This window comes from Schistocerca nitens, chromosome 4 (genome assembly GCF_023898315.1).
Source record: "Schistocerca nitens isolate TAMUIC-IGC-003100 chromosome 4, iqSchNite1.1, whole genome shotgun sequence".
Taxonomy (NCBI): domain Eukaryota; kingdom Metazoa; phylum Arthropoda; class Insecta; order Orthoptera; family Acrididae; genus Schistocerca; species Schistocerca nitens.
The window spans coordinates 646,510,681-646,529,132 of NC_064617.1; the positions used below are offsets into that span (position 1 = coordinate 646,510,681).

At 37.2% G+C, this 18,452-nt stretch overlaps 1 protein-coding gene across 1 annotated transcript in view; it reads left to right on the forward strand.

Moving 5' to 3' along the window:
- Nucleotides 1-18,452, forward strand: part of LOC126252877 (myosin regulatory light chain, striated muscle, 25 kDa isoform-like) — a 97,165-nt gene that overhangs the window by 67,271 nt on the left and 11,442 nt on the right. Inside the window, exons 4-5 of the mRNA XM_049953836.1 lie at nt 15,050-15,186; nt 15,371-15,419. Coding sequence (XP_049809793.1) covers nt 15,050-15,186; nt 15,371-15,419 — 186 coding nt within the window. The remainder of the gene's footprint in view (nt 1-15,049; nt 15,187-15,370; nt 15,420-18,452) is intronic.

Genomic DNA, 18,452 nt, shown 5'->3' on the forward strand with positions numbered 1-18,452 from the left:
CGGGTTCAAGTCCCGGTCGGGGCACACATTTTCAGCTGTCCACATCGAGGTATATCAACAGCACCTGTCGGCAGCTGAGGTTGTCAGTTAGTCATCATTTATTGCTAATTGATTAACCTTCCACTTTTGAATGGGTTTCATCTCTCACCACTATAAACCAAAACTGGCAAAATGTAGTGAAAATTAAAATTTAAGTTTTAGACTCACCAGAAGCTTAGTTTTGAGAACTGTTCAGTTTACTAAAAGCACTAAAGGCCAGTTTTACGTTTCTGCTTATTTCTTTTCCTATCCATCCCACAGTTGTCTTCAACTACTATAACTACAGGAACTCATCAACTAGTTCTATGATTTTGTAGTTAATTTCTGCAATTTTCTTTTAGAAGTGAAGTTATATATTAATTTAGTCTTTTTGTAATTGATTTTCTGTCCTAATTTCAGACTCTATTAATTATTATAAGTCTATTAATCAATGGTACAAATTAATTTATGAATTTATCTGCACTAAAGGAAAACTGTATAATGTTATCAAAAAACTCAAGGGCGAAAAACAATGGTGGTTTAGGGCAGGTATTCCTTCTACATTTCCCCAGTTTAAGAATCTAAAAACATACCCCAGGACTGCTGAGAACAGTTTTGATGGTATGGAATTTTATTTTCCTTCAAACCACCTCACATTTCCAAACGATTTTGCATAATGAGTGTTCCTATTATATAAGGGTGAAACTCTCATTTTTCATTAATAGTCGCCACATTACATTTGAGATCTCTTTAGTTTGCCTCCTTCATGCCTCCAGCATCTTCTGCTAGTTGCCACAATATTTCTTTCTTTTCCCTAGCATTTACACCATCTAGTACAGGGTTCTTTTCTTTCTTTCTTTTTTTCTTAGAATTTGACAAATTTTATTTTATTATTAACATTCTGGATGGATGCCCTTCCTGTTGCCAAATCCATCAAGATTACATAATGGAGGGAAGACATATGTACCATCTGTCTGTGAATCATGTAAACTTTCTTTTGTATGTTATTATATGAGGGTCGTTCAATAAGTAATGCCCCACATTTTTTTTCTCAGAACATATTGTTTGTTAAGAGTCAGAATTCAGTGGCAATATACATCACCATGTCTTATCCATGTCCTATTCTTCTACATAGTCTCTATCACTTTCTACGGCCATACGCCAACATTGTGGAAGAGCACGTATTCCCTGCTGGTAAAAGCTCTTGTCCTGTAGGCGTAGCCATGTTTCCATTGCATGACTGACACTCTTGTCATCTTCAAAAGACAGAAAGGGCTCTCCTTCAGTCTCAGAATGCTCCAACTATTCAGATTAAATGGACTTTCTTTGATTTGTGGTCCACTGTGAGCATTCATCATGAGCACCTCTTTGAATATCCGAGAGTCTCGATCATTGCAGACACACTTCCAATGCTGACCAACAACTGTAGAGCCAATTGTCGAGTTGTGATGCACCGGTCAGCACAAATAATGGCATCCACATGATTCAGCATGTCTTGAGCAATGGCTGTGACAGGATATCCCAAGTGTCGCTGATCGTGGAGCTCTGTTTCTGCATGTCTTGAGGCTGTAACTTTCTTTACCCATTGCCCAACTGTACTCATATCAACTGCAGCATCACCATACACTGCAAACATTTAATTTATGATGTTCAACACAATTTCCTTTTCTGCACACAAGAATTCAATAACAACACACTGCTTGTAATGTGAGTCATATGTAGACGCCATTTTGATGCTGTACTATGGTTCTGCTATCTGCCAGAATGATTCGAAACTTCACTGGCACACAGAACAAACATCAAATGTGAAGCACCAACAAGGATGTTTGTCTACATCTGTTAATGGCTTATTTAAAAAAATGTGTCGCATTACTAATCAAATGACCCTTGTATTTTAACTATTTATTACTGTAGTCATCTACATTTCCCACACATAACCTCAGACTTCAAGAAGAATGTAATAATTGCAATTCCAAAGAAAACAGATGCTGACAGATGTGAAAATTACCATACTATTGGTTTAATAGATCATAGTTGCAAAATACTTACACGAATTCTTTACTGGAGAATGGAAAAACTGGAAGATCCAGAACCTGGAGAAGATCAGTTTGGATTCTGGAGAAATATAGGAACATGTGAGGCAATACTGACCCTTATCGTATCTTAGAAGACAGATTAAGGAAAGACAAACTGACATTTACAGCATTTGTATACTTAGAGAAAACTTTTGACAATATTACTGGAATACTCTCTTTGAAATTCGGAAGATAGCAGGTGTAAAATACAGGGAGTGGAAGGCTACATACAATTTGTACACAAACCAGGCAGCAGTAATAAGAGTCAAAGGGCATGAAAGAGAAGCAGTGATTGAGAAGGGAGTGAGACAAGGTTGTAGCATATCCCCAATGTTATTCAATCTGTACATTGACGAAGCAGTAAAAGCAACCAAAGAAAAATTTGAAGTAGGAGTTAAAGTTCAGGGAGAAGAAATGAAAACTTTAAAGTTTTCCGATAACATTGCAATCCTGTCAGAGACAGAAAAGGATTTGGAAGAGCAGTTGAATGGAATGTACATAGCCTTGAAAGAGGAAATGAGATGAAAACTGACAAAAGCAAAACAAAGATAATGGAATGTAGTCGAATTAAATCAGGTGATGTTAAGCGAATGAGATTAGGAAACAAGGCACTTAAAGTAGTATATGAGTTTTGCTATTTAGACAGCAAAATAACTGGTGGTACTGAATAGGACTGGGGAGACAAAAGAATTCGTGGCACAAGTTGACAAAACAAAGGACTCGGTTGACAGCACACATTCTCAGACATGAAGGGGTCACAAATTTAAAATTTAGTATTGGAGGGAAGTGGGGGGGGGGTTAAATATTGTAGAGGGAAACCAAGAGATGAATACAGTAAGCAGATTCAGAAGGATGTAGGCTGCAATAGCGGTTCAGAGATGAAGAGGTTCACGCAGGATAGAGTAGCATGGAGAGCTGCATTAAACCAGTCTTTGCACTGAAGACCACAAGAAGAACAACATTATTGTAACCTATGAGGTGAAACTTGGGACCAGATCAGCATTTGCCTAAACAAGCATGGGAAACCACCTAAAAGCCACACACAGCCTGCCCAGTGTACCCACAAATAGCTGTTAATCCGCTGCATGGATTAAGTCCAGGTCTGGCTCACCTCCATAATTCACAACCTATCTCACTGAATGTTATGCTATATGAGCAGGTCTGTTGGTTACCACAATACCTTTGTGAAATAATCACACCTTTCAGTTGGTGAACTTGCTACTTAATTTAGTCTTGTAGAGCTTCCCATTTGTAGATAAATTCTCATAATCTGCATTTCTGATTTCTTGTCTGATGAATTTCATTCTCTCTTGCTTTGCATCTTTCTTTACTCAGCATCTCACTAGCCTATAATGATTTGAAATTTAAAACTGATTTAGGACAATCACATTCTGTACAATTTCATTAGCAACCGATAAAATGTAGGCAGTCTAACATTTAGTTGGCTCCTGTTGAGATTATTTTCTATTTCTTTTGTTGCGGACAATTTTTTTTGAAGTTCTCACCTGTTGCTCTTTATGTTGAATTTTAATAAGTCTTAACACTGACGTATCTGTAATGTATACTGTGAGGTACGGTCTCTGAGACCCCTGTTGTAACTGAGACTTAATGTGCAAATCATTTTAATTTTTTTATTTAAGTTATTTAATATTTATTTTTAAATTATTTAAGTGTTGTTTAAATAATCCTTGTTGACATTATTGCACTAAATAAAGCCTGCAGTACTTTACTTTTTATCATACCGAAATAACATGTTTCTGCAGTTTTTTACACATTACATAAACAAACTGTTAGAGACGTGAATTTTACTTTCTGAAAAAATGTAGTATCTTTGTAGCAAGTAAATTTTAAAATAAAACTAAATTTCAGGTTTTGATCACACACACAAAAATTGCCCCCATATACATTTTTCTTTATCACCATTTGGGAGAATTTGATTTTATTGGAGAAACAGAAAGTTCCCCATCACAATTTGCCTGAAGTTCTTCCTCTAAATAATATTCCGCTAGAAGAACTGTGATTACTGGCTATTGTATTAGGTTGGTGCATAAGTTCCTAACATTTTTCCATAAGTTTAATAAACACAACAGATACAGATAACAGACTTTAGTCATGAATAATATATTCTCCTTCACTATTTACTACAGTCTGCAATTCTGGGGTACCTTTTTGATTCCACTATGGTAGAAATCATGTGGTTTTGGGGTGAATAACTCATTGAGCCATGTTTGGAGCACATTTTCATCTAGAAAGAAAATTCCTTCAAGGTTGTTTTACAGAGAGTTGAAGAGCTGAACACCTGAAGGTGCAAAAATCAGGTGAACAAAGTGGGTGTGGAATGAATTCTCTACCCCACACCTGCATAGTGTTTTCTGTCAGTGTAGCAGAATGCGGATGGGCAATATTGTGAAGTAGCATCTCTTCACGCAACTTCTTGGTCATCGGTCTTGGATTGTGTCTGTAAGACATCCCAGCTGTTGACAATAAATGTCAGTAGTAATGGTCACACATAAGGAGAGCAATTCCTAATAAACCACAACAGTGGTCCACCAGATGCATAACATTATCTTTTGTGGATTCACGCAGATCTTTGCACGGGGAGTTGCTGCTTTGCTTGGGCTGAATTGTTCCTTTCTTTTTCTTATGCTAGCATAAAAACACCATTTATCATGACCATTAATGATACTGGATAGGAATGTAATGAGTAATGAGTAAGCAGAGATGTACACATGGCCACCTAATGATTTTTGTGATTTTGGTTTAGAGCATGCAATTCACATACACCAAATTTTTTAACCTTCCCCATCACATCCAAATGTCACACAATGATAGAATGACCACAGTTTGGCAGTACTTGAGTACAATGATGTGGATCATTTGAGTACTGCATTTAAACGATATTCATCAAATCTCGAAGGTCTTCCTGAATGTGAACAGTCACTAATGTCAAAACAATCCTTCTTAAAATGAGAAAACCATTTTCTTGCCATGCTCTGTCCAATGGCATTATTCTCATACATGGCAAAAATGTTTCTGCCTGCCTCTGCTGCTGTCACCCCTCTGTTGAACTCTAACAGAAGCATATGTTGGAAATCTTCTGATTTCTCCACTTGGCACTCCATTTTCTAATATCCACAGCTCGTGGAGTGTCACCATCTCCAAATGACAAAATACGACAGTGAATTACAAATAAAAAAGACAATTGACAAGTAAACCCACAGTAAGCGGAATACTAACATGCAAAACAAAAATGCTTCGAATTTTTGCACCAACCTAATAAAATCTTCATCTTGTTCTATATCACTGATATCTTTCTGCATCCACAGACCAATAATTTTATCAAACTTAGGATTGTTAAAATTGAAATGTTCCTGCAGACACATTTCATATTATACTGAGCAAAACGGGTATGTAGTTCACAAGGCTCCGTCTAGGAAACCCAAAAACATGTCAACAACAGACAGAGAAGGCAATAATGCAACTGACAATACAGTATTGTAGGATTGGTTATTTAAGGGAAAAAGGAGCTGGAGGGTTATAGAAGCAGTCCACCAGAACTGATCTTGGAGAGTGAGTTCAAAAATTTTCACGCTTTGTGAGAGACCACCCTTTGTGAGTCAACGGTTAATGTACAACCTCAGTTCTTTCTATAATCACACCTTGAGTTCCCCATTGACAACTCACTTTTTAATGTTTGTCTCACTTTTGTATTAATATCCCCTGTATCACACTGTAGTGGTATTTTCTATCATTTTTGTTTTGTAACTGTTTGTAGTGATCCTCTAACTCCTCATTACAAAATCAGCACATTTGGTGCAAAAACCTGAACATATTTTGTTCATGATGAATATAAGTCTTCCTATTATTTCCGCAAGACCCCTGTAATGCTGTAAATAATTTTTTATTTACAATTAAGCCTGCACCTGAATTATATCTCTGATATTCTCCTTTGTAGTAAAACAAATATCATTCTTATTTGATTTAATCTTCATTATCACTGCCCTTCTGGTAAATATCCCATGTGATGTCATTTTACACCTCTTCCTGCTCCACTGACTCGTTTTCAATTCCTAAAGTTCATCTACTAATTTTTATTTAGGGGCACTTACTTGAACTAGTTGGGTTTACAGCTCCTTTTATTGTTTATCCAGCCCAAATTTCATGTAGCAAGATTTGGGGAAAGCAATAGCAAGATTTGGGGAAAGCAATGGCTGGGTGTTTTCCATGGCCGAAAGCCACCGATGGGCTCCCTCATACCACTACTCCCAATATTTTTTCAAATGGGCTGGAATACCAAAAGATCAGTGCGCAAAGAATTCACACACATGGCCAGCAACAAACCTACCTGCAGTACAGTAGCCAGTCAGTATCCAGTGAGTTTGACAGGGTACATGAACATTGCCACACTTTGACAGAGCTATGTTAACATCAATCAATCCCAGGCCTCCTGCCACTTTCAAATGTCAGTTTCTCTAAATTTTCTCAATAGTGTACGTTGAAAAGAATGTTGCCTTCACTCCAAGGATCTCCATTTGAGTTCCTGAGGCACCTCTGAAATTCATGCATGTTGTAACAAATCTAGCAGCTTTTCTCTGAATTGCGTGAATATCTTCCTTAAATCTGACCTGGTGGGGATGCCAAACACTCAAACAGAACTCAAAAATGTGTCACACTAGTCTCTTATACCGTTTCTTTTACAGATGAGCCATATTTTCCTAAAATTCTCCCAATAAACTGAAGTTGACCATTTGCCTTCCTTACTACAGTTCTAATGTGTTTATTTAATTTCATATCGCTTTGCAACGTGTCATGAAATTAAATGATCATATGGCATTTTTAGCTGGGATACACCATCTAGTATAGTTGGCCATCTGGTGCAGGTCTTTTTATTTGACACCGCTTCAGCAACTTGCACATCAATGATGATGAAATGGTTATGAGGACAACGTGACACGCAGTCCTCAGGTGGATTAAATCTCCAACCTGACCAGGAATTGAACCTGGGCCTCCTGCATAGCAGTCAGTTGCCTTTACCACTCAGCTACAGATGTGGATGCTTTGCAACATTATGCCTAGTTATTTAATTGGTATGGCTGTGTCAAGAGCGCATCACTAATGCTGTACTTGAACATTATGGGATTGTTTTCCCTACTCATCTGCAGTAACTTCCAATTTTCTACATTTAGAGCTAGCTGCGATTCATCACACCAACTAGAAATTTTGTCTAAGTCATCGTGTATTCTCCTACAGCCACTCAATTTCAACACCTTCACATGCACACAGCATCATCAGCAAAAAACCAGAGATTGCTGCCCACCCTGCCTGCCAGATCATTTATGTATAAAGAGAATAATTGCAGTCTTATCACACTTCTCTGGGCACTCCTGATGATTCTCTTGTCTCTAATGAACACTCATTGTCGAAGACAACTTACTGGGTTTCTATTATGTAAGAGGTCCTTGAACACTCACATATCTGGGAACTAATTATGTATGCTTGTACCTTCATTAACAATCTGCAGTGGAGCACCATGTCAAACACTTTTTGGAAATCTAGGAATATTGTACCTGCCTGTTTCCCTTCATCTTTAGTTTGCAGGTTATCATGTGAGAAAAGGACAAGTTGACTTTTGTATGAGTGATGCTTTCTAAAACCATGCTGATTTGTGGACAGAACTTATGTGTCTCAAGGGAATTTATTATATTCAAACTGAGAGTACATTCAAGAATTCTGCAGCAAACTGATGTTAACAATATTGGTCTGTAATTACGCAGGTTCATTCTTTTACCCTTTATGCAGCAGTGACCTGCACTTATTTCCAGTTGCTTGGGACATTGTACTGACCAAGAGATTTGCGATAAATGCAAGCTAAAAAGGGGGCGGTGCCATTGAGTACTCTTTAACCCAATCATAATTTCATCTTGACTTGGTGACTTATTTGTTTTAAACTCTTTCAGTTGTTTCTCTATGCCAGGGATGCCTGTTATTACGTCTTCCATGCGGGAATCTGGATGCTGGACAAACAATGGTACGCTTACGATTTTCATGTATGAACAATTTCTTAAATGTGAAATTTGAAACTTCAGATTTCCTTTTGCTATCTTCTTCTACCACACCAGACTGGTCAACAAGAAGTGGGCAGAAGCATTTGACCCAATTAGCAACTTTACGTAGGACCAGAATTTTCTCAGGCTCTCAGCAAGATCTTTTGCAAAGGTGGTAGTTGCACACCAATCTTGTTATAGATGCACAAATCTCTACAAAGCAGTCTCAGGTCGCACCTGATGAAGGTTACGAGCTACGTGACCGAAATATCGTGCAAGTACGACGCTGATATCCGGCAGAACACCCGACAACCCAAGATGTCATCTGTAATATGTTATTTTAAGACAGGTATTATTGCATACCGGTGCAAGGTTTCTAAGAGCATAGCATGCTGTGGATAATTTCTTTGCCAAAATGTTGACATGGTTTGTCCATTTCAGTTGGCTGTCTACATTCATCCCTAAGAATTTGGTACTTGTTACACATTCTAATTCATTATTATTAACTTTTATTCTAGTGGAATTGTGTTTTTTGTTCAATTGGAAGTTAATATAGTTAGTTTTCTTTACATTTAGGGTTACTTTATTTTTTAATGACCAGTTGTGGACATCATTGAGAGCCTCGTTTGCTCTTTCTGACAGTTGTGTTGGATTTTCACCTGTTATTACTATGTTGCTGTCATCAGCAAAAAGTATTTTTTCGCCATGTCTGATACTTTGTGGGAAGTCGTTAATGTATATAAGAAACAATATTGGGCCTAATACACTTCCCTGTGGGACGCCTATATTCACATTTTCTGGGTCAGACAGGTGTTTTATAAGGGAATTGTTTGAAACTTGTGATATCTCAACTCGTTGAACTCTGTTTTCCAAGTATGATTTGAACCACTTCTTTGTCACACCTCTTATTCCTATTTGCCCTAATTTGTGAAGTAAGATTTTGTGGACAACTGTATCAAAGGCCTTGGACAAGTCTAAAAAGATACCACTTACATTTTCACCTTTGTCCAGTGCTTCTAAAATTACTTTAGTGAACTGTGCTATAGCATATTGTGTGCCTTTTCCGGGCCTAAAACCAAATTGGTCATTGGAAAGAAGATTATATTTATTCAGGTAATTTAGCAGTCTCTTTTTGACTAGTATTTCTATTATTTTAGAAATGATAGACAGTATAGAGATCGGCCTGTAGTTCTCTACATTTTCCACATCTCCGTTTTTAAGGTTAGGTATAACTTTTGCTTGTTTTAGGTACTCCGGAAAGTATCCAGATTCGAAAGATTTCATTAATTATGTCTGTTAATGGGCCCTTTATGGAGTCTATACAATCTTTAATTACGCAGACTGGGATTTCATCAAGTCCTACTGAAGTTTTATTTTTTAGTTGGTGTACTACTAGTGCCACTTCCCTTTCTGTAGTTGGCAAGAGCACCATTGAGTTTGTTGGCTGGTTCTGAGTAGGTAAATCATACGTATCTGGAAATTTCTGCTGTAATTTTTTTGCAATACTACTGAAATATGAGTTTACAAAATCAGCTAGGGCTGGCTTTGCTAACACTGTTTCGAAGAGAGCCAAATAGATACTTTAAGATTATTAGCATTTCATCTTCCAAATGCTTACAATTAATACAGAATTTATATATGTTTATATGTCAACAATAGAATTTAATTACGAAACAATCACAGATTTCACCCTATGATGAAATATACTAACTAGGAATAGTCAAAATAAATTAGAAAATCAATTACATACCTAAAACTAAGCACAAAATTAGGTCTGGTGTTATATTCTTTAAAACTGAAAGTCAACCTTTCTCTTTTATGAAAATGCATATTATATTCACATATGTTAATGGTAATTAGTTAAAAGTGAAAAACGAATTTAAGGAGGCAGATGGTAAAAAAAAAAGGGGAAGTGAAAATATCCCAGCTTGCTTCATCACGAACTGTCATTGGCCACCATCTTGTAAAACTTCAGCATACTTGTCCATACCAATAAAGTACTGATTTAACTTATTAACAGAAAATGGGTATTGAAATACTCTGGATGACACTAGTAAATTGCTAACAGGTTGGCGAGCACTCATATCATCCTCCAATATTACTTTCACAGCAGACAATCCTTATCATTGCCACAGTCATTTTCATCAGCCACTGGACATCCACTATTGGATGACGGCCACCTCCAGACTTATTGCTAATTATATATATATATGAAGTCAGTAACTTGTTCTCGAAAGAACAGTTACTGTTGATGACCGTGCAGCTTTTCCCTGGAATAAATGATAACTAACTGACAACCTCAGCTGCCGACAGGTGTTGTTGATATACCTTGATGTGGACAGCTGAAAATGTGTGCCCAGACCAGGACTCGAACCCAGGATCTCCTGCTTACATGGCAGACGCTCTATCCATCTGAGCCACCGAGGACACAGATGAATAGAGCGACTGCAGGGACTTATCCCTTGCACGCTTCCCTCTTTACAGAAGAGCTTCTGTAAAGTTTGGAAGGTAGGAGACGAGATACTGGCAGAAGTAAAGCTGTGAGTACCGGGCGTGGGTCGTGCTTCGGTAGCTCAGATGGTAGAGCACTTGCCCGCGACAGGCAAAGGTCCCGAGTTCGAGTCTCGGTCGGGCACACAGTTTTAATCTGCCAGGAAGTTTCATATCAGCGCACACTCCGCTGCAGAGTGAAAATCTCATTCTAAATGATGTCTATTCATTGTCTAAGTGGGATGTTAACAACTGCCTATCTGCCCATTCCCCCAAAATACTCTACCATCTTTCTTTATTTGTTTATTAACTTCCGTAACCATCATGACTATGACAACATCATGTCTGCTAACCCTGTTTCTCTGCTGACACCATCAATAAGGTCAGATCTGTTTACAGCTACAAGGTTTAAAATATTTCCATTGTGTATGGGCTGTTGAACTAGCTGCTCAAGACAAGTTTTGAAAAATATATTCAAAAACACGTGTTCAATAGTACTGTCTGTCCATACCCCCTGCATTGAATTCATAGAGATCCCAATCTGTAGTTGGTAGCTTAAAGTCATCTACAACTAATATTGCATCATCTGTGTGCTTCCACAAGTCAGTATGCAGAATTTTACATTCAAATCCACTGAAAGCTGCATGTTGACTCTCCTAACACTAATTTTGGCTTTCTTTGGTTTTTGTTTGTCTGTGAGGCTTTGGCTGTATTTAAACTTTTGGCTTTCTTTGGTTTTTGTGTGTCTGTGAGGCTTTGGCTGTATTTAAATTTGCAGTGATGCTCTTTCTGCTTAGGGAGCAGATTCATAAAAGAGCTGTCAAACCACAGTTTGCCTTTTCCATCCCTCACAACTTTGCTCAGCACACTAAAGCATGTTGCATAATGCTATTAAATTTTGTCCATTGATACTCAATGTTGTTAGTGCTGGATATGAAATTTTCAAACTGACAACTCAAGTAATCTGAAATATGTTTCTTGTCAATCTTGCTCAGCAGGAAAATCTTCCTACCTTTCTTTGTTCCTGTTTACAGCCATTTTCAATGATGCTGTAACAGCTTCCTCTCTTTTATACTAACTGAGTTGAAAACTTAAGGTCTGTTTGCCACCAGCAGCTCTACAATATTACCTGCAGAAGTTGGTTCTCTGATGAATTGCACAACAAAATTCTTTGATAAGGCATTAGAAAAATTTTTACATGATTCGCTGTCCCTACTACCTACCCTAATCACCACCTAATACCACAAAATGACCAGAAAATTTATGCAAAATATTCTCCAAGTTTCCCCTCAAATGTTACACCACTAATGTTCCTGAGATGGTGGTTGGAGGAATCTATAAAAGTATCTAATGACAACATTTGACCCAACTTTAACATTTGTCTTCATCCAAATTATTTTGCATTTGTAATCTGTACTAATCTCACTAGAAATTATCATATTTTAATGGCTATAAACACATCTATATCATAAACATTAAAATTATCTTAGTGATATACATACCAATTGCAGTTTGGAATTCTTATAATGAGTTCAACTTTACCTGGAAGCAGGATGCATTTTATTGGATCTGTGGGGGGGACTTCTCTATCCTAAACATCCACATGTGCTTGCCACACTTACTCCACTACCCTACTAGCCACTTCCCACGCATAGTGCACATCTGATCTATTCTCCCCTCAATAGAGGAGGCCACAAGACCTGCATTCAACATAATCATATAATCATCTGAGACACTGTTTTAAGCCTTCCACTCAGCTCAAAATGATAGTTCTGGTTCCATTCCACAGGTAAGCCTAGCTGTCTTCACTAAAGCAGCCAGACACGTGCAGGAACTGAGAATCGCCTTTGAACCAAGGTTGCAAGCATCACTCATGCCTACATGAGGCACAGTTTGCAGTTATGTACACCCACTGTGCTAAATCACTGCTGACAGAGTCTCCTCCATATTTCAGATTAGACCCCCCAGTAGGAAACAGAGTAGACACTGACCTTCTTTACTGACCAGCCTGCTGTTTCCCTTGAGAGCTTACTAACATTGTAGCTCCTAATGATATGTAGTCCCACTCTCTGCACTTATCTGGACCTCTCAGGAAGATCAGCTACAGTCCCAATGTGCAAAGCATCCCATGCTGTTCAGATGTACTTCCAGTAGTAGGCAATACCTCAAACATATTTTTAAGACATGTGGGGGGCAACTGTGCAGCTGGTACCCATGCTTGCTTTTGCACCCCAAGATACATGATCCTACCACTGTTCACCAATCAGGGTCAGGTAAGTGTTGTCCAGCCAGGAAGTGCAAATCAGAGGGTGCAGTGGAATCAGGGACTCCAGGTATCATTATAGGCTCCAGCTGTACAAAAGCAGTCATATCAGGTGCCCAATGCCACCATAGCCCAGGGTAGCTGCTTGACACCTGTCTATTGTGGCCAAAACAGCTTTCAGCTGTTTACAGACAGTGAACAGTTCCCCCAGTATCCATGTGCATCAGGGGCTGTCTCTATCCATCTGATGTCAGTTTTTTGTATGTACTGCAAGTAATGTAACACTAATACAAGAAACTGCTGGGTGCAATCTAAGGTCTGCCACTATGCTACTTCTTTCCTGCCTTCCACCAGTTGCACTAGGTGCGTTAACTCGGCCCCTTGTCAGATACTACACATATCAGATATCAGATGATGGTTTCAGATTAGAGTTTGTTGACATCTCACAGTTCTGAACAACTGTACCTGACATAAAACTATCTTCTGACCTTGCTGATGCAAATCAATTGGACTTCTTTACCATTGCAGTCTTAAATGTTCTGGAATCAAAATACTTCAACACATGTTCAACTTTCTCAAATAAATGCAAAGAGTTTCTTCTGTAATAATTTTTGCATATTGTCCAGTATGATGCAACTTCTCACATTCATTATTCACAAGTTAGAGTACATCACATGACAATACATCTCAAGTTCTGACATAAAACCTACATTAATTAACATTCATTATTCTTCTTCTGTTTTGCAATGACATCATGCCATACTGTTACACTGTGTACATTAATCCAATGGCAGCCAGTGTTACTCAAAACTGGGACAACAATGCAAGGAAAATACACAAAGCCCTTGAGGGTACATCATCTCCTGGTGATAGTGTGATCACCTTGATGACATGCAGTGGCCCTCTGTACAAACATTACACGCAAAAACAGGTAACAAAACATCCAAATAGTTTCATATTCTAAATCACTATATAGTGATATAGGTAACTATATAGTGATATAGGTAACAAAACATCCAAATAGTTTCATATTCTAAATCACTATATAGTTTAAATTCATCACCATCATTCATCTGCTAGGTAGACATAGGGTTACAGATCACTCTACCAGAGTGATGTGTAAATCATGTATTCTACGACTCAAGCAAAGTCGTTGTGACAAATTCATTTATCATACTTTAATTACATATTAAGTCCTGCATGCAATTAATTACTTTCACAAGTACATACCTATAAGAAGTTCATTTATTATACTTTCCTTATATATCAGTTCCTGTACATAATTAATTACCTTCACAAGTGCAGTTCATACCTTATTTTAAATCTCCATCTACTTCTGCCTTATAAAAAATAGTTTCATTTACAGAATGTAGTATTTTGATTCTTGTTTTGAATCATCATTTATCTAGATTTTTTTAATACAAAATACAACAGTCAGTGCTTACAGTGCTTCTACATACATTTTTCTGACATAAGTTACATAAAAAATTAAAGCTTACCACCTCTTCTATTACATTTGTATCTTAAATTAAATATAATTTAATCATCATAACTTTTTCCTCTCTCCAAGCAATTTCAAAATTATTCTCCTGTTCTGCACTGATGCCATGCCACATTGTTAACACTGCATACTGTTATTCAGTGACACGCCACTTTACTGCAGCCTGGGACAGTGATGCAATGAACACACACAAAAGCCAGACAGGTACCTCATTTCTTGGTGACACTGTGATTGCTGCCCCACCTTGAAGACATGTGGTGGCCTTCCATACATTTGTTACATGCATAAACAGATAACAAGACTTCAAACAGTTTCATATTCTTAATTACTAAATCATTATGTAGTTTTAAGATTGTGACCACTTTCATCAGCCAAGCAGACACAGTGTTACACATCCCTCTACCAAGAATGATACGTAAATCCAAAATAATCAGTGAAAATATTATTTGTCGATGTCCTCACGCATTCTCAGATGACTGCAGTAGCTATACAAAAAGTAAATTTATTGTAGCATTTGTCTTTTCTTTTTCTTCCAAACATGAGTGGTGAAAAATAAAAGCTACATTGAGTGGCAAATGCACTGAATAAAATCATCAAATGAAACCCAAAATTGATTATTGTAGTACAAAGAATTTATCTAAGGTGTTTAACATTTCAGACAATTGGTCCACTTGATTTTGAATCATTTGTTATCCTATTGGGGTATAAAACGGTAGAGTTGGATCCAGAAACTGTACTAATTGATGCTCTCTCAAGATGGGACTATGACAATTCTGGCTTGATTTCTGAAGAAAGGTACAGTAACAGTAACAATAACAACAACTTTCAGAATAATATTTAGGTATGAGCTTGCAATATCGTTAATACTATTTGTTGTCACATTTGAAATAAAGAACTGTCCTATGTACACAAGACAAAAAAAATTGTGTGATTATGTATGTTGGGCATCACATATGACCAGTTTCATCTTTTCTTATAGGATAAAACATGATCTAGTCACATGGGGTGACAGATTTACTCCCGAAGAGGTGAGCTTTTCTCACTTTATTTTTCATCTATTTATTTAATCTTAATTTTTATTTGGTATAATTATGTTATAAGTTTTATACCCATGAGTTTAGTTACAAATTTGTCTTGCCAATTTTTTACTCTTAATTTTGGCAAATGATTTTTGATGAATTGTACTTCAGAACATAAAAGATTAATTATGTGGAATTTATTGTGTTTCCTTTATATGAAATCCTCATTTCCCTTGAGCAAAGGAACTATTTATACAAAGAAAAACAGTTTTGTGAGTTCAGCTATGATTAGGCATGGAAAGTATCTTTTATGACAAACCTGTATACTTAAGTTTAGTTATAAACCAGTTATTGTATAATTTTTGCACTGACAAAGGGCAAGAATCATTGTGTACTACAGCAGAGAAAGTGCTCTCATGATTACTGTCATGGTTTTACTAAAATCAGCTGACTTTAAATACAAAAACACCTAACTTTATACAGTACAGAAGTAAGTATCAACAGGATAATATGTGCATAATGCCAGAAAACAAACAAATAGAAAAGATGTGTACTAAAAAGTTTCTGGGAATGTAGATTGATCAACATTTTAACTGGAACAAACATGTGCATGTTACTCAGAAACTCAGTTCAGCATGTTTTGCTTCGAGAATAATATCGAAGGTATGTAGCCCAGAATGCACTAGAGCTATGTACTTTGGTTATTTCCAGTCAGTTGCAAACTATGGCATAAGTTTTTGGGACAAAACCAAGTCAAGATCAAAAGAAATTTTTATTATGCAAAGAGCTATCCATATAATGACTCATGCACACCACAAACACACTGTAGACCCTTATTTAAACAGCTAAAGATGCTAACATTACCATCCACATATATTTTAAAATTCCTGGAAATGATCACAAAAATCACTGTAATCTTCAAATCAGCTCTAGCTACCATAATCACAATACAAGGCATGGTAAAGACTTCCACATTAGCTATGGAGCAAAATCCAGAAGTTAGAACCATGTGAGCACTTAGGAATAAAGCTTTTAACTGTGCTTCCATACTAAAGTAAATTCAAGCATGAAGTAAAAAAATACCTGACATGTCCTGGCAGATTAAAACTGTGTGGTGGACTGAGACTCGAACTCGGGTCCTTTGCCTTTCACAGGCAAGTGCTCTACCATCTGAGCTATCCAGGCACAGCTCACGACCCGCGCTCACAGCTTCAATTCTGCCAGTACCTTGTCTTCTACCTTCCAAACTTCACAGAAGCTCTTCTGCGTACCTTGCAGAACTAGCACTCCTGGAAGAAAGGAAATTGCGGAGACATGGCTTAGCTACAGCCTGGGGGTTGTTTCCAGAATGATATTTTCACTCTGCAGTGGAGTGTGCACTGATATGAAATTTCCTGGCAGATTAAAAGTGTGTGGCAGAAAAGGCAAAGATCTCGAGTCTCAGCCACGCAGTTTTAATCTGCCAGGAAGTTTCATATCAGTGCACACTCCACTGAGAGTGAAAATATCATCCTGGAAACATCCCCCAGGCTGTGGCTAAGCCACATCTCCGCAATATCCTTTCTTCCAGGCGTGCTAGTTCTGCAAGGTTCGCGGAAGAACTTTTGTGAAGATGAAGTACTGACAGAATTGGAGCTGTGAGGGTGGGACATGAGTCGTGTTTGGTAGCTCAGATGGTAGAGCACTTGCCATGAAAGGCAAAGGTCCCAAGTTTGATCTCAGTCCACCACACAGTTTTAATCTGCTAGGAAGTTTCATATCAGCGCACACTCCACTGCAGAGTGAAAATATCAGTCTAAAAAAATACCTGATGGATAAATGCTTCTACAGTGTCAATGAATATCTGTATCAGATAATAAATTGAAGCCTTTACATGCTTTCAATAATTTAAATGAATTTAAATTTATTTTCAAATTATGAAATACTTATAGAAATTCTGTTACATGCTCTCAGAACATTTAGTGTATAAGGCACAGTTAATGCCCTATACATGTTTCGCATGAGTATGTGTTTTGTCTGTGCACTAAGTGTTTGTTCTCTATTTATATACTGTGGGTATATAATTTGCTTTGTTTGGTTATTATGTTATGCATTGTTGTCATGTGTTACATGTAAACATTCTAATGATGAATCACATGTGAGATCTTTTGGATGATGAATAAAATAAATAAATAAATGAAGGCAGTATTTTGAAGAGTTATATTATGGGCTTACTAAGCACTACATCCTGAATACAAAAACACTGACCCTGTAGCAACTGTCTTGATTTTTAGGTAGTAGTCTAACTACAGAAAACCCAGGATGCACTAACTCAGACAGTTATATCTAGCATATAATGCTCTTTTGTATACACATACTGAAAACAAGTTAGCTTGACAATGTGAGACAATAATTAAATACAGCTCATTTAGTCTCTCAACACTTATCATGGCACACACCACATATCCTTCTAGATGACTTAGTACTGTGATCCTACTGCAATACCTCTGTTACATCTCCATCACTTTCCTTTTGCCTGTCTGAAAAACTTACTAGCATCCCATTATGATGAGTAAGATGTTGAGGTTAGAAAAAGGTGAAGCTTTAATATTATAATCTGTTAATTTTACTTGTAAGATTTTCCATTTGAAAACATTATATTGTGAACATATAATTTGACAGAGGTGGTTTAGTTGTTGTCAGTTTTTTTATTAAACCCTACTTTAAGTTCTTTAAGTAACTTTTAATTGTATAGTATGCATTACAAGGTCTGATCAAAAAGTTCTGGAACATTTGCAATTTTGCGCCAGTGGTGTGTTGGAAAAAAATGCAATCAGAATCCTTGAACATGCCTGTATTTAGTGTGTAACTGCAGGAAGTTTCATTGTTGTATGTCTTTTAGTTATTATTCAGAGCTGTATTGAGTTCAACATTGTGTTGCACAGTTTGCAAATGGCAGAGTTACAGGAGTGAGTCTGCATTAAATTTTACGTGAAACTCCAGAAAACCTTTACAGAGACACACCAAATGATACAGGAAGCCTACAGTGATGAGTGCTTATGC